A 21,097-nucleotide genomic window follows, 5' to 3' on the forward strand; every position below is an offset into this window, starting at 1 on the left:
GGAAATAGATTTAGCTGAAGGTGTCTGTTTACTAATTGTTGATGATGACTGATTTTGTTTCTTTCTTCACTAAATCCATGCGGACACAAGATCCTCCTTTTCTCTGATAAAAACACCCATACAACCCTTTTTTGGCACACCACAGCAGCACCCAGAATTCTTAGCAAATGAAGGCCAACACCATCCTGAAATGGCTAGCTGTCTCCCTCGCCATTTTGATCGCTCTTAGCCAGTCCAGAGCGGAAGAAACACAACCCCTTTCAAACAATCTGAAAATCGATCTTTTTCTTGACAAAATTGGTCAGTGGAGTCATCATCACATACAATCTCAAGAAACAGGATTGAAACTAGCACCCTCTATGGTGATAGCTGGAGCTTTATGTTTCATAGCTGCCTCTATATCTAGTGCAGGTGGCATTGGTGGAGGGGGGTTGTATATTCCAATACTAACTATAGTGGCAAGTCTAGACCTGAAAACAGCCTCAAGTTTCTCAGCTTTTATGGTCACTGGAGGGTCTGTTGCTAATGTCATGTGTAACATGTTTACAAGAAGTGCGAAGTTCGGTGGTCAGACCTTGGTAGACTATGATATTGCAATTCTGTCTGAACCGTGCATGTTGTTAGGGGTTAGTGTTGGGGTTATTTGTAATCTTGTTTTCCCAGAGTGGCTTGTCACAATTTTGTTCGCTGTTTTTCTTGCTTGTTCTACCTTTAAGACTTGTCAGAATGGCGTTTTTCATTGGAAGTTGGAATCGGAAGAAGTGAATAGAAATGGAAGTGGGAATTTGGAAAATAGATTGGTTGAAAATGAGACGAGCACTAAGGGAAGTGAAGAGGTGATATGCAGTGTCAAGGAGCCTCTTTTGGGTGTAGAATTAACTAGTTCCGTATTGAAGTTTCCATGGATGAAGTTGGGGATATTATTCATCATCTGGTTCTCCTTCTCCATCCTCTATCTTCTTCGAGGCAATCGGTATGGAGAGGTATGACTCATTTCTGTTTCTAATTCTCCTTGTGAGTTTCTTCTTCTTTGCAAGATTTTACATAAGATTGGTATTTCCTTACATGATTTTACATAAGATTGATGATTGAAACTGTTCCGATAGCTCTGCGATCCTTTTTCTGCAACTTTAGTGATTCTCTCTGGATGCAGACTTCATATGGTTAAAAATAATTTTTAATTGAAATCGAGAATTTGTTATAAAATTGAGTCAAGATTTTAATTTAATCAAAAGATGAAAATTTTAACTTTTAGATTCTACTAATATTACATATCTTTTTAATAAAAACTACTGAATTATAACTCAAAGTAAAAAATGACTTCTCATAAGCCATGCCCAGCAGACTCTTCATCAAGGATATACATAGTCTAGAGATTATTCATGAAAAACACCGTTCTTCTAATTTTGTTCCTAGAGGAACTTTGTAAGAGTTATTTGTGGAAGTTCATGCTGAACTATGGATGAGTCCAGGCTATATCATGTTCCAGTTGGTTCTTTCTAGTGGAATATAAGGAAAGCCATGTTCAAAGTTACTTCATTTTGGACTTCAACAATGGTGGAATCTGGAACAGGATATGCATGCAGAAAACAAGCAATTCTGCCACAATGATATTAATTTATCATTTGGCTTTCCCTTCTGTTGGATCATCAATATTCATTGGTAAAAGACAGCATCATCAATGTATTTGATGCAATAGATTTCTTCTGAACTTCGAAAACAGCAGGCTCAGCTTGCAAGTCGCTAGCTAATGATTAGGCAGATTGAGAAAATCTTCTTGAAAACAGCAGGCAAAGCTTGCAAGTCACTCACTAATGCTTAGGCAGATTAGGAAGATTTTCTTGAAAACAGCAGGCGCTTCTTGCAAGTCACTGACTAATGATTAGGAAGATTATGATAATTTTTTTGAAAACAGCAGGCACAGCTTGCTAGTCACGACCTAATGATTAGGCAGATAAAGAAGATTTTCTTGATTTGAATGAAGATTAAATAGTAGATTTTACCTTGTCAAATGCGATCGGTATCTCGAACTATACAGGCATTATCCTTTGGAGTATTGTTCATATGTGACAGTTTAGAGTACATGCAGGGTATTATACCAATGGAGTCCTGTGGATTTGGATATTGGGTTGTCTCATCACTTCAAATTCCTCTTGCAATAATTTTCACAGCATTGATACTGTACATGAAAGAGAGCTGCCAACATCAAACTATAAACCAGCAGGTGCTCAACATACCACAGTAGAAATATTTAGCCACTTGCAGTCGATAGTTTTAATGTCACTTCTGTTCTGATAAGAATTTGAGCAACATAATCTAAAAATCAGAGTTATCTGTGAAGGGCATGGAAGACCTAACAGGAGGTGGAACATCAAATAAGCTGATTTTCCCAGTCATGGCATTATTAGCAGGGATGTTGGGAGGAGTTTTTGGGATTGGAGGTGGAATGCTTATCAGCCCACTTCTGCTTCAAGTTGGAATAGCACCTGAGGTAAATTACAACTCATGTTACGTTGAATCAGTTAGCTACTAAATGCAGATTGATTTCCAGCTATAACAATTTCAAACCATCACTTTTCTGTGCAGATAACTGCAGCAACTTGCTCGTTCATGGTTTTCTTTTCATCTTCAATGTCGGCATTACAGTATCTATTGTTGGGCATGGATCATGTTGATACCGCCATCATCCTTTCCGTCATTTGTTTTGTTGCGTCACTTCTTGGGTTGCTGGTGGTACAGGGGGCCATAGTAAAATATGGCAGGGCTTCAATGATTGTATTCTCAGTTAGTACAGTAATGGCTTTGAGTACTGTTCTGATGACCAGCTTTGGAGCTCTTAATGTTTGGGTGGATTATAATTCTGGGAGAAACATGGGGTTCAAACTACCCTGTTGAAGAAAGTTTTGTGTTAGTAATTAGCTCCTAGATTAGGTTCAGTTTTGAGTGCCAAGCTTGAAATAAAAAGAACTACATATAGCAAAAGCAATTTGTATAGTAATTCCTGAAAGCCTTGGATGGCAGAGTTTCCTTTTGGCTGCTAAACACCATTCCAACCCCAACTGTGATACACTCGTGAAAACGAAAAAATAAATGCAATTCCTTCTAATGGTCAGATAGTCATCAAGAGCAGCCAGGATAGATAAGATCCTTTGAAATAAAATTATGACTGCTTTTTTAGCAGATATTTTCCAATTTTTACACATCAGTGCACATAAACATCTTTCTCAAACGAGAAATGAGCAGCGTATTTGAAAGATAAAAACTGGTAAGCAAAATTACCAAATTTGATTAATGGAAATTACAAGATATTCCAGCGATCACTAGGATTCCAAGTTTCCCATCTGTGATTGCACTCATACATTCTTATACTAACCAATCTATCAGAGCAGCGAAAGATGATTGAAAGACAAACATTATCTGTGACCATTAACAAGAATCATAGTTAGTAAAGGCAACAAAAGCTTCCATGCTCTGCGAGAACATAGACATAAAATCCCTGCCTGAATAACTTAAGCAACTGGAGGGCGTAGAACATGATCCTGGGAGGTATCAACAACAGCAGGGGGCATGAACTGCCACATAGAAATTCCAGGATAACCAACAAAGGGCATCAGCTTGCTGCCACCAACTTGGCCTGGGGCAGAAAATGGAGCTGGAATTGCAGACGGATGAGGCAGGAAGTTTGGTGGAGTCCTCAAGGCTTTCACTTGCCGCTCTAGGTTCTCCTTTTCTGTCTTTAGCCTCTGTTTCTCATCACGAAGCTCATTCTTCTCCGCCTGCATGTACAAAGTTTAATGAACATAAATGACAACCACACTTGTCTAGTTCCTTTGCATACTATTAACAATAACAGGTTATATACAATTTATAAACATGTATTTCGAACCTTTTTTAGGTGTTATGTATTAAATATAATGCAAAATTACTGAATACCAAATCCGTGGCACACCTTTAATTCATCGATCTTCTCCTGTAGACTCACATTAGACTCTTTCAGCTTCTGAGATTCATCTCGCAACTGAGTCACCATTCGAGCAGCATCAACCAATATAGCAGATTTGTCCACTTTAGGAGGCCTTCCAGGATCTAAAAGAGCACCCAATTCCATGAACCTGGAGTCCATGTCAAACTAAACATCAGAATAACAGAGAGAGAGAAGAACATAAGCATTAGAAGGGCACTACAGCATGCCTGTCGTTCAGCCTATCCCGCCGCAGTTTCTCTCTACATGCTTTGGAGCCAGTTGCATTACTTGATCCAGGCCTCACTCTGTCATACAAAAAAATAAAAAATAAAAAAACAGATTAGATCACAACAAAAGCAGATGTGGAGAAAAATCCAGGAATAACTAACAAGTTATGACTAATCTGTGTACACTGTACCGTTTCCGACACCCACTGTCCTTATGGCCATCTGAATTCTCATATGAATTATTGAATTCCACACTGAAAACAAAAGGGGTAGAGAGAGATGATGATTAGCATACCTATCAAAAAGATGAAGTTTATTCATTTATATCAAAATCAGCATGCCAGAAATCAAAACTTTTCATAGATGTAGTGTTGCTAAACATCCCGGACCAGTGTCGAAAAAGATATACTAAAAAGCAAGTAATTGGCAATTAAATTCATGTTGAAAACCTCAAACCACGCAATTATGAGTCCCAGTGAAAAAGTACATTGAACCATTCAACCATATTAGCTACACATTTCTGAAAAGAAGTTAATCCAAATCCCAGTAATAAAAAAAACCATTGATAGCAATACCAATAACCAGAATAAATATGCCAATGCATGAATCAACCAAAAAAAAAAAAAACAGCCCTTTTCTTATATTTAAAAAACAATAACTAATTAACAATATTCCAACCCTTTAAGAGAATTTGATGATGCTATCATTACAACCTCGGAAAGGTGGTAACCTGTAACAGCAGAAGAACAATCATATTGCTACAAAACTCAAAAATATATCAATAAATCCACTAGGTCCTATTCTTTATACAAATTTTAGATTAGTTGATAGCAAACAGAACTTGTAAAACCCATTTGGCTATTGACACCTCTAGTCGTCCTGTCCAATAAGCAACACAATTTAGTGTTTCCAGACAGCACAGTATACAAATTTCACAAATCAAACCCACATTTCTAAACAAAACAACAACAAAGCTGCCAACATGCTGTTACCAAGGAAAAAAGAATTGAACTTTACCAATCAAAAAGCGAGTAAAACAAAAGGAGACATAAAAAGGCACCTTAAGAAGGCAGAATCAGTGAAATTATGAGAAGACCAAAGAGACCCATTCGGGGTTTCATCAAGAGATTCAAGACCAAGAAGGTCACCACCAGGGACCGAAATGTCTTCAATCAACCCACAATCAAAAACCCAGTTATCATTTTCATTAGGTAACACCATCTCCGCCGGAATTCAATGTTCCCGGCGTGTGTTCCGGTGAGCCGCCGTGGTGGAAAGAAAAGAAAATGCTGAAAAGTACACGAGTGAATTTGGTTAGGTTGGTTGAGATATGAAAAGGAAAAGAATGAAGGAAAAAGAATATATTTGTTATTTTCAAGAGTCACGTTCTGTTATGCTCCACTAGCACCACGAGTCAAGAAAAAGGCAAAGCAAGCAAGTATAGAAAGCAACATAACACTATAGGTGCCACCCCACATTCGGGTTGACCTGTGGCAGCTCGTGTTATAGGTAAGAGACTCGAGTTGATTCCTCGAAAAGAATTCTTTAAAATAATTAAAAAAATATTATTTAAAAAAATAGTTAATGAATCGGGTTTTCATCATATAAATGGATTAATCCGTATTTTGGACCATTTTAATCAAAAAAAATTATTTAATTTAAATTATTTTAAATATTAAATTAGTTTGTTAAACTAATCCAAATTTTACAATTATGACACAAATTTATAATTTTTGAGAAGATGAATATATAATAAGTATTTATGATTTGGATTGTTTATTATATTTTTATTTTTAGTTTTGATTTTATTATTATTACCCTTGTATTTACAATTATTGTTTATATTATATAAAATTAAACCAGATTACACAGAAAAACATGACTAAAAACTAAGGCAAATATAATCTAAGTATTGCAAATACATGAACACGATTATCAAATCGAAATCATAGAATTAAATATAACTAAAAAAATATTTGCTAGTTTTAGAATTGAAAAATCCAAAAACAAAATTGCTAATTTTTTTAGACTATTGAGCCATGGGGAGTTCAAATTTTTTATTTGGCAGTTTTGGATTTTATTTTTATTTTTATTTTTATTTTCTTATTTTTAAGTTTGGTAGTTTTGGGAATAATGGTTATGGTATGATATGTAAGCAAGTACCAAGACTATAGATTTTTGGTGGATTTATTATTATTATTATGTTTGGTGAAGTCATAGAATTGTATATTTAGTAGAAATACTTTTATGATGGTATCCATTTATATATATGATATTATGAAGAAAGAACTCATGCATAATCCTGCATGAAGCTTACCACGTTTGGATTTTTGTAGTGGTGGCCATTTGGTACCATTTTTACCAAGAAATCCTCTCATATAAGTAGGTTTTGATAGATTTCTCATTTGCTTTGGTTAAAGCTTGAATCAAATCCACAAAGATGTAAAAACATTGGAAATTGTTAGCACTTTCCTAGATTGGATCAAATTGTGGATATTGTTTGCATCTAGCAAAGCTAGAAATTTAGAAATTAAATTCAATGTAATGTATGTTAAAATAGATTTGCACATTTGGACTTACCACCTATCGTGTGTGGTAAATGCATAAAATCAATGAAAATCTATAAATAATAGATAACTTAAATTAGAAAATAATTGAGAGTTTTACGGGATTATATCATTTTTATGTTTTATGTTTTGTTAGTATTTTGGAATAGAAAATACATATATTTAATAATAAAAATATATTTAGTTAAATAGAAAACAGATTCATTCAAAGATAATTTTCAAATAAATTTATATAATTACATAAAAATAAATTTTTTTATTATTTATTTCAAAATAGTAATCTAACAGTGCACAAATACCACTTATATTAAGAAAAATACAATCCAAAATATTATAACTAGGAAGAACAAAAATTGCTTAAATTATCCCAGTATTAATTATTTCATTCATTTATTAAGAGGAGGTAGGTTGAAGGAATTGATTATATAATTGTTAATTGTGATTTGTAAATATTTGGATGGGAGGTAGATTGTGTTTTTTCGAGTAAAAAATATATTTTTATAGTTTTTAAATATATGATTTAGACTTAAAAGATATTGTTTCTTTGATAAAAAAATCACCACACCTCCAAACTAAACACACAACCTAAAAAAATATTATATGAATTGCATTTATCTAACCAATCATATTATATAAATATTTGACAATAACCATTACATCAATTAAATAGTCAATTTTGATCTATACGACTCTCCTCCATATAATAAATTAGGGAATTTTAATCACATATAAATGAGCTCCATTGAATAAGGTAGGTAAACTTTATGAAAGGGGGATGGACTAAAGATCTCAATCGCTCTTGCAGGCCACAGGCACTTGAAGTAGCAGTGGACAACAACGGGCACATACACACGCACGTATGCATAAAGATCACAGAGACTCTGCAATATTTGCAGGAATGGACTGAGCAAAACTATCAATCCTTTTCCTTATCTCTTCTGGATTTGCACCCACTATCTTGGCAACTTGAGCACGATCCTTCATCAGCACAAATGTTGGCATGGCCTTCACCTCCATTTTAGCAGCTACTTCCTAACCAAACCAGCATACAAAAATGTATCGAAATCACATGATAAAAAAACTTGGGTTTTTTTTTTATCAAAACAATGATGTTTTAGAGATTTTTTAAGAAAAAAAATCATGGCTTGAGTTGATCCAAATCAATCTATCTAATCCACAACACGAGTCTTAGGCTAGGATGAGTCTTGTAATTATGATTAGAAATCAATTAAAGTATTCTAAAAGTTGTGCAAAGCAATCGATACTTGGAACAAAAAAAGGTTCCAATCATCAAAAGCACTGCAAAAGAGGAAACTTGAACACCCCACATCAGAACCAGAAGTTTATTGCTCGACCAAGAAGTCTCCACAAAGATGCCTTCAGGCTACCATCATATTCTCAGCTAGAGGTTTCATGGCATAAGATTTACTTGGCGTTTATGGAAACTTGGAAAGGTTCAGATGAGTCAAGGAGTCCACTCAAGGTTCTGTGGCTACATGACAGTGGGAATTCGTATTTTTGTATGATACTGGTAAGGTTCCAATATGAAGAAGATGTGCCCATCTTTACACCATAGGCTACTAGTGATGATCTTTCATATCAATCACAATAAGAATAAAGTTTCCACTAGAAACCACACGGTGCTCATTCCCAGCCTTATGTGAAGGAATCAAATCACCAAATATTTGAAGTCGTATCTTTGTAAAGATAGCACTAACAAATATCTGCAGCATACATGCATGCATACATATTCAAAGACTTGTTTCGTATGCCGAAAGGTAAGCATGGATGGCTAGATATGTGCAATTCTTGGGGTCAAACAATGAATTGATTACCTTGACAGCATCCACATCAACAGTGAGAAACAGGATATCTGGATGAGCTGAAGCCAGATCTTCAAAAACCGGGTTCATGGCCACTGATGGCATACACCATGAGGAAGTAAAGTGAACAGCGATCTACAACAACATGGGGCCCCAGCATCAGTAAGGAAAATATTCCATCTTGACTTCTCACACTTGGCGGAAAATATCCCATCAGCAAGGAACAAGAGACCCTCTCATCTTGACTTCTCACACTTGGCGGAAAATTCATTCAAAACTCTAACTGGTTATCAATCGAAGTCCATGGAAGACACATGCTTTACTCCTCAAAACACAAAATCAACGAGCACAGTTTTAAGAAAAGCAATATTTCAACTGCAAACACTTTGTTTTGATTTATACCCTTACAGAATTGCCAATCTTGTTTCTTTACACTTTGAATCCTTTGCACGCAAATTGTGAAGTTAGATGATGAAGAAAACGAACTTACAGGGCGGGTTTGAGTGGTGGCTTGGGAGATATAGAAGTCCCAAGACTCCTCTGACTCTACCATTACAACTCTTGACTTATTGGTGGCTTCGCTTTCCATGTCACCTCCTTCCCTTTTCTCCTTACTATTTCTCTTCTTTAACTTCTGGGCTTATGCTTTTCCGTGCTGTTTAAGAATCTAGAACCTGCTTGTTCTTGTTTATTCCTTTCACAACCAGATTACACCAAACATTAATGTCATTTTCCGTTTTTAAATTTAGATATAACCTCCCTCTATCCTTCTAGCCTTTTTTTAAGGGCAAAATGCCCAGGTGAAGAAGGGTCCACGTTTTCTTTGGTTGGGTCAAGGTTATCACCAACTCGAAGGCTTAATAGTAAACGTAAGCCTAATACACGTACAGCAAGGCTTTAAACCCTAGCCAGAGATCCATACAAGGTCCATCCACACAATCCAACAATTATAAAAGTTCTCATTCTGAACAGAAATCCTGCCATAAACTCTAGCAGCATAAAACATAAGTGCTTCTTGAGCCTCATCGTCCATGCAAGACAGTAGAAAACCAAAATTGATCAACTAGGAGGCTAGAGTTACCCTTTAAATTGTCAAGTACGCAGCCACTTTGTAGGAGGATTTCGAACAAGGGGAGATAGGTTGAGAGTTTTCAATATAAATAAAAATAAAAAACGAGAAAAATCGAAGTGAATTAATCAAAACAGTAATAATACAATATCTTATAAAGATAGGCTATGAATGTGATATACATAACATTGTCAAAATGAAACTCATCTTCTAGCTTCAGACTAGTTAGATAATATAGCACCCTGTTCACCAATTGATGGATTTCTGACATCCAAGGATCAAGGTCAGGAAGCCAACAAATTGATGACTACTATAACAAGGAACTAACACAAGATCCTAACCTCAACATGTAATTCTAATGATACAAATTATTAGCTCAGGAACATCTACAGACAAACAACCCCAAATGGCACAACAATGACCCACAAACAGAAGTTAGCATCAAGGTGTGGTGATACACACAACAGAAGCAATTGAGATTAGCCATAACTCAAGCGCGAATCTGCAGGTCGAGCTGGCATTTGAGCTAGCATTTGACGTCGAGGAATACCAATTTCACAAGCATTAACTCTGGCTGCAAACCGAAGGGAACACAGAGATTCCCCAACTGAAGCAGGATCCGGAGAAATATTGACAAACATCAGGGTTTTGGAATCACCTCCTAGACAAGGCTGTAATAAAATATAAAAATAAAATCTTAAAATTTAGCTAATCATCCAGAAACAACTAACATAATTAGAAGTATCAGTTATCAACTAGGCTACATGTACACGCTGACTCCTACTCTCATCCGAACAAGTATTTTCGTTCAAGTAAAAGATGCATAGAGTTTGTAAGGGCCCTGAAAGTAATGTTACCTGCAGAAGGTAAGTCAATTTTGAGTTCCTAAAAGGAACATGGTCCTCTTTCTTTGCCAAAGCAAATATCACATCACTCAAGCATGACAAGCTTCTGTTGATGGCCTGATCATGTAGAACAAGTTGGCATAACAGCATTGAGGAGAATCACAAAGAGTTTGCAATAATGGATTATTATGAAGCATACCTGAGTTTCCTTCAACCTGTCTCCAGTTGCCCCACTCCTCGAGAGTCGCTCGCTTCCAGCAAGATCAATGAGGTTTAGAACTCCTTGCACTTGTTGTTCAGTACCCTGGCAACAAAAGAAATGGTAGCAAGCATATGAATCAATAAGTTAGGAAAGTTTAAGATCCTCCATGACTACATCATTAGACAAATAAGCACCTCATTTACTCCTGATATACGCAATGTGAACACAAAATGGCTTCTTGAAGACTGTTCATTCATTTGGGTCTTACCAACGGACCTAGAAAAACAAACAGGCAAACAAAACTTTTCAAATTCTAACTATAATCTTTAATACGATGCACTGAGCAGTAGCATTTCCTCACAAAATTTGTTAAGCCAAAAACGATGCAATAGATCATAACATTAATTCAACTCTACAAATTTGCATGACAAGGCGAAGTCATTAGGTATCAAAGCAATTACTCTATCTACCTGCTTTGGGCAGCTTGCCGAAGTAGAGAGGAAATCTCTTCCATTCTACAAACGTCCACAATTGTTAGATCAGTGACATAGGTGTTTCCATTTGCATCGTGTTTGATGGTATACTGCTTTCCTGGAGCTCCATTTTCTGTACTGCTCGATTTATTTGTCGACAACAAATCACGAATGGTTTCATTGTATATTTCCAGCATTGAGGCCTGCAAATTTAAACCAAAAACAAACAGTTAATAGATTAGGAAGTCAGTGTTAGACATTGTAAAATAGTTTTAGATGAATACCTGCATTTTGTACTTCCAACCCTTTGCCATAAGGGACTGGCTAGTTTGAAATATTTGTTCTAAAGAGCGTGGTATCAGCCCCTTCTGCTCTGGAGCTTCTGGCCTGCCCATCATAGTATAGGTTTTGCCCGAACCTGTTTGACCATAAGCAAAGATGCATACCTGCCAAGAGCGGTATATTGGCATTGATTAGTGCATATCTTAACCATGGCTAAAACCAACTAGATCTATCAGATGAACAAAATCATTAACTATAAAATGGGAAGACTAATTTCGACTTAAAATCTCACTTTCAAATACGTCTAAACAGTATAAGCCAAGAAATCATAGGTATGAGACAATCAAGATTAAAAATTTAAAATAAAAGTTCGTATTTGTAATCAACATAATAAACTAAAACATCTTTCACAAATACAATTACATTCCTCTACAATTTCTTTAAAGAATAATAGCCAAGAGACCGTTTCATTCTGGACAATTACAGCTGAATTCTGTTCAACTTTTCAATCCAGAAAGGGAGAGATTTTTAAATCTGTTTTTTTAAATATCCCAAAGTACAAGAGAAAGAGACAGCAGAATCACCTTATAGCCATCAAGGGCACTCTGTACAAGCTGTGATATTTCAACAAAAACTTCTTGCTGAGAAGCATCATGATTGAACACCTTGTCAAATGTAAAAGGATATTTCTGTCCTGCTGAAAAAAAAGCCAGAAATTTTAGAAAAAAAAATTTCTCATAAAGAAAGCACGGATTTCACCGAATAAAAATATGTTAATGAAAATGTAAACTACCTATTATTAGGTGCATTTCTGTTGAGAAACATGTACATACCACTTTGTATTACATCGATGCCTCTGCCAAGAGCTTCTGTTGAGGTAGGATAAGAAATGACTGGTGGCTCAGACCCAGTACCATCATCTGGCAACACGGGACGCACTCTGCAAAATACTCGAATATTACCCTTTAGCTCCTGCAACACATGATTTCTTAATTGTTAGCACCATCATCCAAGGCTTCTTTTGAATGTATAAATGAGTTAGCACAAAAGAACCTTACCAAAATGGTATTGTGCAATTTTTTCCTCAATTTCTCTCCTTCAACTAGTTGATTTTCTGTCTCTGCTAAGCGCTCCTGTAATTCACGTACAGTTCTCTTTTGCTTTTCAAATTCTGTCCTTGTTTCTATAGAAGATAAATCAGACATCTAAAACAAACAAATGAAGATATTGTTAGATTTCCTTAAGTATATCCTTGATGCACAAGATCAACAACTTCCATTACCTTCAGCTTTTCATTTGCAGCAGTGAGCTGATGCTCCAACAAGCATATTTGTTCCCTCTGAGAAGAACATGTCTCCTGCAACAAAAGCTTAATCTTAAAATACTTGCTAAATAACGAATAAAAGGCAGAATAAGGTCAGTATGAACAAACCTCCAAGGATTTTGTTTTTTCCATCAGATATTCTAGTTTTGCACAGGATTCACCGGTACTTTCTTTATACTTCACCACATCAGAAGTTAAAACCTGCACTTGAGCTACTTGGCGATCACGATCCTCTCTAACCTGCTGCAACTCTCCTCGGAGACATTTCACTTCATTTGCTAATGTTTCTTTCTGATTCAAAGCCTCATCTTGAGCAGTCTAGAAAATACAGCATGTAAGAGAACAATTAAAGAAACCAACTATTCTTGCAAGCTGTTAAATTGATACTACTTGAAAGGAACATACCCTGGCTAAATTTAATTGATCCTGCAATGAACTGTAGCGACCCCTTAATGTACTGTGGTTCTCGACTATAGTAGACTTCTCCTTTTCTACACGTTTTAGAGACTCGCGAGCAACTTCAAGTTCAGCATGCAGCTTGCTATTGTACTGTTGTAAACTCAAGTTGTACTCTTGCAATCGCTTGTACATATCATCAACTGATGAAGCCTGAAAATTTCATCAAAGTTATCAATCATTAAGTGAAGCAACATAAAGATTTAAGAAACATAAAGGGAAAAAATATTGAATTAGCATTGAGAAATAAAGATGCAAGAGTTACTAAAGGGAATTACCCTTTGATTGGCAGCTAAAATATCTTGTTGGGCTTTCTCAAGATCTTTTGATAGAGAAGCCTGCGAAGCTTCTAATGCAATTCGTGCTTCATTTTCCTTTCTATGACAAGCGATTGCATCCTAGTTGCCAAACCACAAAATCCAAATAAAGTTGAAACAGGAAGAAAATATCACAACAGAAAGTGAAAAATTGAAAAATTACCAGCTTTTCTGATTCTTCTTTTGAAAGTCTCTCTTGTAAACAAGCATTATCTTGCCTCAGCTCACTAATAGTTGCACTAAATCTCCCCTCCTTGTTTTTCATCTCTGCCTCTGGAAGAACACATATGAATCAACATTAAAAGCTGTTTTGTCTTCATGATTCCCTACATCTTAGTCGAACAATAAGAAAAGAAAAAAAAAAAAAACCAGCCAAAAGGAGACTTTTGAATGGTACTCTGTGATCAAAATAGCATGCTAGTTAAAATGTAATCTAGTAAAGATGAATTACTAGCTAAACTTTGAAACATAAGTTAACAATCAATAGAACCCATCTTATTTCACACAAGAACAAAAGTTATATCAATTCCCAAGGGACATCACGTGCTCTGCCTAGAGTTAAATTAATTAATGGTTCACTAAATTATGTATGGAATTCGTGGAAACACATGATGGATGTGCCGATGTGGGGAGCTATAATCGGGTTCTATTATCAATTTACTGTCAAGAGTGGAACTGACCTATGAATGATATATCAACTCTGTCAATGTTTGTGGGTGTGTGCAAGAGATTAGACTGTCAATCACTTGTCGACAAACATAAGATCATGCAGTACTGGAAAGAAACATTAAAAGAACACAAAATACCAGTTTCGGTACACTTTTTCTCCAAAGCATCTAAAGCAATTTGAAGCTTTCCTTCCTCTTCGACATGGGATTCATCTCTCTTCTGGAACCATTTGATACAAACCTTAAGCCTAGCATTAAGTTCACTCACTAATTCCAAATTCCCCTGCCAAAACAAAACAACAGCACCAAACTTCAGAAAGACAAAACCAACCCAACAAACAGTATCCTTCACTAAACCAAAATCACCAAACAAAACAACAATAACCAAACAAAACCTTGTGATCAAACTTTTTCATCTTCAATCTCTCATTGACCAGCGCATCAACTTCTTCCTTGGTAAACTCAACATTGCCACAATCCGAACCCTCAGCACAGCTCCCCACATCACTAGTTGCAGTAACATCCAGCTTCCTGTTAACAGAACCAAATGGCTTGCGCTCCACATTCGTAGCTCCTCCTGTTCTTCCCATCCCAATCCTCCTCCGCTTATCTAAAGGAATACCTTCCACCCCTTCCTTCTTCTACAAAAACCCAATATAAAAACTCAATCAAACAGCGCCATAATTTTTCAATCAAACACAGTAAATGTCAATTAAAACAGAAATATCAACTTAGCAGAACCCAAATTCGAAACCCAGAAAGACAAATTACAGACTAAACTAAACCAGTTAAAAACAATGAGATTACCGAAAAATTAAGCATCAAGTATAAATATCTAATTAGAACCGGAATTAAGGCAAAATCGTAAGATTTATTGCATAAAATTAAACTAAAATAAAATAAAAATCGCTTCGCATACTTGTCAACAGTATAAAACACAAAACCCATCAATATTATTCTTCAAAAACAACTACAATCATCTAAATTTCTTCAATTGTTCCTGGATCCAAAACTTCTTATTTTCTCTGCAACCAAACAGCCCCTTTACAAAAACAGCAACAAGAAAGGGGAAAAAAAGAAGCAGGACTACTTACGGAAGAAGGACTACGAGGTGGCCGATTCTGGTTCCTAGAAGCCATTGGAATCAAAGGCAGTGTCAATCAGAGCCGTTGATTTTGAGCAACGTTGTAATGGAAGAAGCCAAGATTGGATTTGGACCGTTGGTTTTGTTTGATTAACCAGATAGAGAGAGTCGAGATCTGAGAGAGACAGGGAGAGTTTTGGGCGGAGAGTGAAATTTGAAATGAGTCGTTGATTTCAAAATTGGGAGAAGTGGCGCTTCCTGTACTTCCTTACTGTTTTGCCCTTCACTCTTCGAAAAGTGTACTTTACTGGGCCCTAATTTGGTTCACAAAATTCAAACTTTGAACTACTACTCCAGGCCCAGTTTATGAAGATCGCTAAACTTGTAAACCATAGCCCAACTAGAGATGACAATTTTACCCAATCCATCAAGCATTCGATGGTTGAATCAAACTTTTATTAGGTCTGACTAGAAAGTGAACAAGAAAATTTGATGTAGTAAACATAGTGTTTCTGAGTTTTTGGGTGATAATTTGATATTACTAGATGATTTAATTCACATAAATTATATAAATAATGAAATAGATGTTTTTATAAATTAATGGGACAAATCTAGAAATATAAAAAAAAAAAATGAATCAGCCAAGATTAATTAACTTATTAAAATTATGATATTATTAGATTGGGATTAAATATTTATAGGTGATTCTAAGGATAATTTTCTTTACGATAGTCATTGTATTGCTAAATAGATAGTCAGATTTTTCAAAATCACATTTAAAACATTGATGCTCCTATTATGAAAAAATTTACGATTTTTCTTATGTTTTTTTTTCTGAATTCTATATTTTAATTCAGAAATTTTGTTTATTTTTTTAATGTTTTTAAATTCTTTGTTATTTTCTAGTGAAGATAAAGTTTTCTAATCTATTTAAAGGTCATGTAAACTTTTTAAAAAGGTAACTATCATGTGCTTTACTTTTTAGGAAAAAAAATTATGAATTCATGGTTCATATCTACAATATTTTTCACTCATTAAACCTTTTATGTCTTTTTCTTGTGATTTTTGTGGTGGTGTCATTCTACTAGCTTCCGCTTGCATGAAATTCTAATCTTGTTTTGTTGAAGTTGGTGTCATGAGAGGTGAGAGATTTTTCCACCCTATTATTAGATTTGATTCCCATCTTATTTTTAATTTTTATTTTATTTTATGGAGTTATAATTTTTATTTTTCAATGAATTTTTATCTTATTGTTCAAAAAGCATTTTTTTATAAATTTATGCATAAATTTGAAATTTAGACTCCATTATATAGCTTATAATTTATGAATGGAATATAGTTTATTTTTTAAAATAAAAACCAAGTTGTTAAAAAATTATTTTATCCAATAGAAAATAGATTGATGATTTACAGCATTTACCAGACAAATTTTGGGTGCAATTAACTTCAATTATTCTAGAATGGAACCCAAGGATTGAAGAATTTTAACGGTAGGATTTAAGTACTGTTAGTATTCACTCGGCATGATTCTACCAGTCCAAAGTAGAGACCAAACCAGCATGAAGCCCAGGTTACACATGTACAGCAATGATTGGTGAAAACCATATCCAGCTTATCCAAGTAGAAAGTTGGGCAGATAAGGTATGGTAGTTCAAGAACCAATCTACATCACAAACACATTGACAAGCAAAATCAGCTCTCCAAAAAAGTATATTTAGTGAATCAAATTGAGCAGCACAGAGCTTGTTAGAGACAATTTGATACATGGCACAGGCAATGGCTTCAATGGCTGGCCTACGTGGAACATCTCAGGCTGTCCTTGAAGGTAGCCTCCAGCTAAGTGGTTCAAACAGGTTGTTGAATGTGCCTAGCAACACCGCTCGTGTGGCTGTGGCACGTCCTGTTCTTACTGTTAAAGCCCAGCAACAAGTGTCCGGTGAGCCTGAAACTAGCCGTAGGGGCATGTTGGGTCTTGTTGCTGCTGGTTTGGCTTCTGGTTCTTTTGTTCAAGCTGTTCTTGCTGCCTCTCTCCCTATCAAAGTTGGCCCTCCTCCCGCTCCTTCTGGCGGACTACGTAAGTTCATGAATTAATAATCCTCCTTGGTTATTTTGCTATTTGTAAAATATATCCAACTATGTATGTTGACCCACATTGGTGTGGTGGCAGCTGGGACGTTGAACTCTGATGAAGCAAGAGACTTGGTCCTGCCATTGAAAGAAAGGTTTTTCTTGCAACCACTCCCCCCAGCTGCGGCAGCAGCAAGGGCTAAGGAGTCAGCTAAGGAAATCATTGGTGTGAAAGGTTTGATTGACAAGAAGGCTTGGCCTTATGTCCAAAATGATCTTCGCCTCAAGTCTTCATATCTTCGTTATGATCTCAACACTGTTATATCTGCTAAGTCCAAGGATGAGAAGAAATCCCTCAAGGAACTTACTGGAAAACTCTTTGATACCATCAGCAATGTGAGCAATAGATTAATTTGATTGGATTTTGTTGATGTTGATAGCATTAAAAACACCATCGGATTAGGTTGTTTTGATCATCAAACACTTTCAGTTATTAAAGAGTTGCCTTTTTCTTTTTCAGCTGGACCATGCAGCAAAGATTAAGAGCACCCCTGAAGCAGAGAAGTACTATGCTCAGACTGTATCTGCTCTGAATGATGTTCTTGCTAAGCTTGGTTAAGAGAAATTCATGTATTTTGATCTCAGCTTTTGTGAAAATTTTTTGTGAGACACTTCATTTTGGATGTTCTTTGAAGGAATTCTAGTTCTGCAAAAGAATAATTAGTGCCTTCATTTTCTGTTTATGGGGCAATCATGAACATGCTAAATAGATGAATTTGATTGACATAAAAAGGCCAATTAGTAACTAATGGAAGCACAAGAAGAAAGCTCATACTAGAAGAAAACCTATGGGCAATAGATCACTGGAAAATTAAACTGCTATATCTCTTGTCAGGCAATGATGTTTTCGGAGCATGAAAATCATAGGTCGTGAAAGCAGAATCATGAATATCAGATCATAATGACTTCATCAAATGGCAATGACATCTGGTTTCTTTACTAGAAGAGTGCTTCTACAAGCTTTCATAAACTATATCATCATAAAACGGATGCACCAGATAAGGAAACAATCAGCGAAAGCAGGAAATCCAGCCGCAGACCTAGTTATGTTAATTTTTCTACCGGTGAGCTTCTTAGCAATACATCCAATCTCTATATAATCAAGCAAAGGAAAGTAGCTGTCAGCATTCATAAAACAAGTCAGAATCAAGAACTTGAACATTATTGTTTGACAGAACAGAACTTCTATGATGATTGTTTCCTAGCCATTTTATCTAGCAATTCTAAGAAAAACATCATGAAGTGAACTGTACATTAGCAATCGTAATGATTCTCCAAGAAAGTAGACTAAAGAAAGGATTAAACTAAAGTTGACAACCCACACTTTAGCGATCTTGCTGCATTCCTTTCAGGATTACCAGGGTAAGGCCTAGGAGGACCATGACTGCAAGATAAAAGAGAGAATTAACTCAAATTATCGTATGAAAGAAAGCATTTACTTTAATTTAAGTTAGTATAAGTAATTTTAGATTAGTTCTCAGGTCAATGGATGGTGGGGTATTAGTTAAAAAAATTAAACAAAACTGGAATCTCATAGGTAGAGACTCTGATGACTTCTGACTTTCTTGTATATAGAGCACTGGAAAGAAATTGTTAAGCTTGAAAGTAAATCAAGGGTGTTTTATTGTTTCCAGTGAGTAAACTTCATCAATTTTTGGGCTAGAGGAAGGAGAAGATTGGTGATTCTTGGAGCAAGAAGCCATGGCCATGATAGCAATGAAGAGAGTGCTAGAGATACTGGCTTCCTTCGTAGCACAAGAAACTCGGTTGCTAGGAGGACCTAGGGGAGGAATCGATGAGGTAAGGGATGATTTATACAGCATGAAATCTTTCCTTCAGGATGCAGAAGCAAGAAGTGAGAGTGATCAAGGACTGCAAGTTGGGGTGAAACAAGTGAGAGATGTGGCTTATGATGCTGAAGACATTCTCGAGCTCCGCTCACCACCACCTCAAGGAAATGGTTTTATCCATTCTCTTTGCAGTTCCTATCGTTACATCCGTAAATTAAAGGCTCAAAATCGGGAGGCAGTCCAGTTACAGAGCATTAAGGCAAGGGCAAAGGCCATTTCGGAGAGAAGAAACGCATTTTCTTCGAATAAAGTGTAGCCACACGGTAGGGAAATGGCATGACCCCTGGTTAGCTTCTCTTTACATAGATGAAGCTGCTGTTGTGGGAATAGAGAACCCTAAACATCTGCTGATTTCATGGCTAGTAGAAGGAGAAGAAAAGCTCACCAGTATCTTGGATGTGAGGATTGGCTTTTTCCTTGGACAAGATGAAGCACCTTACTTCATCGTACGTTGTTGCAATGAACAGTGCTGAATTCTTACATTTAGATTCTCTTTCTTCTCCCCCAAAATATCTCCAACGTCTGTACCTCAAATGTTGTTTGTCAGCTTTACCAGGATGGATTGCTTCGCACCGATATATTTCCAAGCTAGTGCTTCAGTACTCTAATTTGAAGTGCGACCCGCTGAAAGCCCTCCAGGAATCGCCTAGCTTGGTCGAGCTTGATCTCCGCCAAGCTTACATTGGGGAAGAACTATGCTGTGACAGCGGAGGATATTTGAAGCTTAAGAAGCAGTCTCCAACAATAGGAGAGTTTGCGGTACATCAGAGTAGCGAAAGGAGCAATGTCTGGGATAAGGACACTAGACATCACAGCTTGCGAGGAACTAGAAACAGTGCCAATTGGCTTCGAACACCTTAAAAGTATAGAGTACCTGGTTCTGTGGGATATGCCTTCAAAATTCATCAAGAAAATAGAGCGGTCTCACGGTGAAGATTTCTGGAGAGTTCAACATATCGCGGCAATTACTCGTCTCTATGAGAGACTGGGGAGATGGGCTGCAGAAACACTTCTGTGATTCTACTGGTCTACAACCGAGACATCTGAAGTTTCCACTAATACAATCTCTGCCAACTTCCTCGGGTATGTAAGGACATTTTCCTCCTCTTTTTCCAATTGTCTTGTTGCAATTTTGAGTCACAGAACACAGATAATTTTGCTGCTCTCCCCCTCCTCTCCTTCGCTCTTTCGTTTCTCTTTAATTCCATCTCTGCTCTGCGCTTTCCCTTTCCTGTATTCTTCTCTGCCTCTCAGGAGTTGCCTTTTGTTACAATGTTAAATTGTTGTTCTGCTGTTGCTGAACCTTCCAATCTGCTATCTTGCTCATGTCGAATTCAGAGTTCATATCTGAGCTGTCAGCAGCATTTAATACAGCACAGCAAACGTTGTTTTGATCATCAAACATTTTCAGTTGTTAGTGGAGTTCTTTTTTCTTTCTTCAGCTGGACCATGCAGCGAAGAATAAGAGCATCCCTGAACCGGAAGCGCAGAAGTGCTCATCTCAGACAGTGGTAGCGTGCACTCTATCATTTCTATTTACTTCAGCATTTTTTTTACGATGACTGCATGGAAGCTCAATTAATTTATCTCATCAAAATATTCTCACTGAACCTCCTTCAATTTTTTTTTATATTATATTTTTGAACAAATTAACTTGAGTATAGAATAAATTAAGTTTTCTTTCCGAACTCGAACTCGAGTTTGAAGCCGAATCTCTTAACTATCAGATAATTCCAATTAATATATTTGTATTCGTAAGAACATGGGAAAAAAAAAAAAAAACCTCTTGGAGAAACTTCCTTGCAGCCTTAAACCTTCC

At 36.3% G+C, this 21,097-nt stretch overlaps 5 protein-coding genes and 1 long non-coding RNA gene across 11 annotated transcripts; 2 read left to right on the forward strand and 4 right to left on the reverse strand.

Annotated features, from left to right (window-relative positions):
* On the forward strand, window positions 1–3,180 carry LOC105107347 (uncharacterized). 2 transcript variants are annotated; one of them, XR_838860.1, is made up of 5 exons: window positions 1–983; window positions 2,090–2,224; window positions 2,342–2,491; window positions 2,587–3,022; window positions 3,109–3,180. XR_838860.1 is itself a non-coding variant. In XM_011001239.1 (4 exons), the coding sequence occupies exons 1-4, from the start codon at window positions 168–170 to the stop codon at window positions 2,893–2,895; spliced, it is 1,410 nt and encodes a 469-aa protein (XP_010999541.1). In that variant the 5' UTR covers window positions 1–167; the 3' UTR covers window positions 2,896–3,087. The 2 variants fall into 2 exon arrangements, 1 of the variants encoding a protein (XP_010999541.1); XM_011001239.1 differs by lacking the exon at window positions 3,109–3,180 and having other exon boundaries at window positions 2,587–3,087.
* Window positions 3,181–3,247: 67 nt separating this feature from the next.
* On the reverse strand, window positions 3,248–5,607 carry LOC105107348 (transcription factor ILR3-like). The gene is made up of 5 exons (XM_011001240.1): window positions 5,252–5,607; window positions 4,383–4,445; window positions 4,192–4,269; window positions 3,950–4,112; window positions 3,248–3,776 (listed from the first exon to the last, which is right to left on the reverse strand). Exons 1-5 carry the CDS (start codon window positions 5,410–5,412, stop codon window positions 3,510–3,512), a joined length of 732 nt encoding a protein of 243 aa, XP_010999542.1. The 5' UTR covers window positions 5,413–5,607; the 3' UTR covers window positions 3,248–3,509.
* Window positions 5,608–7,520: 1,913 nt separating this feature from the next.
* On the reverse strand, window positions 7,521–9,334 carry LOC105107350 (thioredoxin-like protein CXXS1). Of its 2 annotated transcripts, none has more exons than XM_011001241.1 (3): window positions 9,072–9,333; window positions 8,594–8,716; window positions 7,521–7,790 (listed from the first exon to the last, which is right to left on the reverse strand). In XM_011001241.1, exons 1-3 carry the CDS (start codon window positions 9,168–9,170, stop codon window positions 7,629–7,631), a joined length of 384 nt encoding a protein of 127 aa, XP_010999543.1. In that variant the 5' UTR covers window positions 9,171–9,333; the 3' UTR covers window positions 7,521–7,628. The 2 variants fall into 2 exon arrangements, with proteins under 2 accessions (XP_010999543.1, XP_010999544.1); XM_011001242.1 differs by lacking the exon at window positions 7,521–7,790 and adding an exon at window positions 8,006–8,482 and having other exon boundaries at window positions 9,072–9,334.
* A 416-nt stretch (window positions 9,335–9,750) lies between these two features.
* Window positions 9,751–15,554, reverse strand: LOC105107351 (kinesin-1-like). Of its 3 annotated transcripts, none has more exons than XM_011001245.1 (17): window positions 15,312–15,554; window positions 14,613–14,858; window positions 14,356–14,500; window positions 13,713–13,822; window positions 13,511–13,630; window positions 13,182–13,385; window positions 12,885–13,094; window positions 12,735–12,809; window positions 12,511–12,657; window positions 12,286–12,424; window positions 12,037–12,146; window positions 11,455–11,616; window positions 11,168–11,373; window positions 10,892–10,973; window positions 10,695–10,799; window positions 10,508–10,612; window positions 9,751–10,321 (listed from the first exon to the last, which is right to left on the reverse strand). In XM_011001245.1, the coding sequence occupies exons 1-17, from the start codon at window positions 15,354–15,356 to the stop codon at window positions 10,130–10,132; spliced, it is 2,403 nt and encodes an 800-aa protein (XP_010999547.1). In that variant the 5' UTR covers window positions 15,357–15,554; the 3' UTR covers window positions 9,751–10,129. The 3 variants fall into 3 exon arrangements, with proteins under 3 accessions (XP_010999547.1, XP_010999545.1, XP_010999546.1); XM_011001243.1 differs by having other exon boundaries at window positions 12,037–12,149; XM_011001244.1 differs by having other exon boundaries at window positions 12,037–12,149; window positions 14,356–14,497; window positions 14,610–14,858.
* A 1,398-nt stretch (window positions 15,555–16,952) lies between these two features.
* Window positions 16,953–20,855, forward strand: LOC105107353 (oxygen-evolving enhancer protein 3-2, chloroplastic-like). 2 transcript variants are annotated; one of them, XM_011001246.1, is made up of 3 exons: window positions 16,953–17,375; window positions 17,469–17,764; window positions 20,721–20,855. In XM_011001246.1, exons 1-3 carry the CDS (start codon window positions 17,066–17,068, stop codon window positions 20,838–20,840), a joined length of 726 nt encoding a protein of 241 aa, XP_010999548.1. In that variant the 5' UTR covers window positions 16,953–17,065; the 3' UTR covers window positions 20,841–20,855. The 2 variants fall into 2 exon arrangements, with proteins under 2 accessions (XP_010999548.1, XP_010999549.1); XM_011001247.1 differs by lacking the exon at window positions 20,721–20,855 and adding an exon at window positions 17,889–18,109 and having other exon boundaries at window positions 16,955–17,375.
* LOC105107352 (uncharacterized) lies at window positions 18,026–19,042 on the reverse strand. The gene is made up of 2 exons (XR_838862.1): window positions 18,751–19,042; window positions 18,026–18,520 (listed from the first exon to the last, which is right to left on the reverse strand). It is a non-coding gene; the product is annotated as an uncharacterized LOC105107352 (long non-coding RNA).
* Window positions 20,856–21,097: the final 242 nt, after the last annotated feature.

The sequence above is a fragment of the Populus euphratica genome, unplaced genomic scaffold (genome assembly GCF_000495115.2).
Source record: "Populus euphratica unplaced genomic scaffold, PopEup_1.0 scaffold157.1, whole genome shotgun sequence".
NCBI classification, from domain to species: domain Eukaryota; kingdom Viridiplantae; phylum Streptophyta; class Magnoliopsida; order Malpighiales; family Salicaceae; genus Populus; species Populus euphratica.

What these genes read in the sequence shown, in the direction of transcription:
- LOC105107351 (XM_011001243.1), bottom strand. Translation starts at nt 15,356, where the DNA reads ATGGCTTCTAGGAACCAGAATCGGCCACCTCGTAGTCCTTCTTCC. An exon ending in TGAAAAAGTTTGATCACAAG is followed by an intron (nt 14,501 to 14,612) that starts GTTTTGTTTGGT and finishes TTGTTTTGGCAG; the next exon opens with GGGAATTTGGAATTAGTGAG. An exon ending in GTGCCCTTGATGGCTATAAG is followed by an intron (nt 11,617 to 12,036) that starts GTGATTCTGCTG and finishes CGCTCTTGGCAG; the next exon opens with GTATGCATCTTTGCTTATGG.
- LOC105107347 (XM_011001239.1), top strand. Translation starts at nt 168, where the DNA reads ATGAAGGCCAACACCATCCTGAAATGGCTAGCTGTCTCCCTCGCCATT. An exon ending in GAGGCAATCGGTATGGAGAG is followed by an intron (nt 984 to 2,089) that starts GTATGACTCATT and finishes GAGTACATGCAG; the next exon opens with GGTATTATACCAATGGAGTC. An exon ending in ATCAAACTATAAACCAGCAG is followed by an intron (nt 2,225 to 2,341) that starts GTGCTCAACATA and finishes TTATCTGTGAAG; the next exon opens with GGCATGGAAGACCTAACAGG.
- LOC105107348 (XM_011001240.1), bottom strand. Translation starts at nt 5,412, where the DNA reads ATGGTGTTACCTAATGAAAATGATAACTGGGTTTTTGATTGTGGGTTG. An exon ending in ACTGATTCTGCCTTCTTAAG is followed by an intron (nt 4,446 to 5,251) that starts GTGCCTTTTTAT and finishes TTTTGTTTTCAG; the next exon opens with TGTGGAATTCAATAATTCAT. An exon ending in GACAGTGGGTGTCGGAAACG is followed by an intron (nt 4,270 to 4,382) that starts GTACAGTGTACA and finishes TTTGTATGACAG; the next exon opens with AGTGAGGCCTGGATCAAGTA.
- LOC105107350 (XM_011001241.1), bottom strand. Translation starts at nt 9,170, where the DNA reads ATGGAAAGCGAAGCCACCAATAAGTCAAGAGTTGTAATGGTAGAGTCA. An exon ending in CCACCACTCAAACCCGCCCT is followed by an intron (nt 8,717 to 9,071) that starts GTAAGTTCGTTT and finishes ATGTTGTTGTAG; the next exon opens with ATCGCTGTTCACTTTACTTC. An exon ending in TTGATGTGGATGCTGTCAAG is followed by an intron (nt 7,791 to 8,593) that starts GTAATCAATTCA and finishes TGGTTTGGTTAG; the next exon opens with GAAGTAGCTGCTAAAATGGA.
- LOC105107353 (XM_011001246.1), top strand. Translation starts at nt 17,066, where the DNA reads ATGGCACAGGCAATGGCTTCAATGGCTGGCCTACGTGGAACATCTCAG. An exon ending in CGCTCCTTCTGGCGGACTAC is followed by an intron (nt 17,376 to 17,468) that starts GTAAGTTCATGA and finishes GTGTGGTGGCAG; the next exon opens with CTGGGACGTTGAACTCTGAT. An exon ending in TCTTTGATACCATCAGCAAT is followed by an intron (nt 17,765 to 20,720) that starts GTGAGCAATAGA and finishes TTCTTTCTTCAG; the next exon opens with CTGGACCATGCAGCGAAGAA.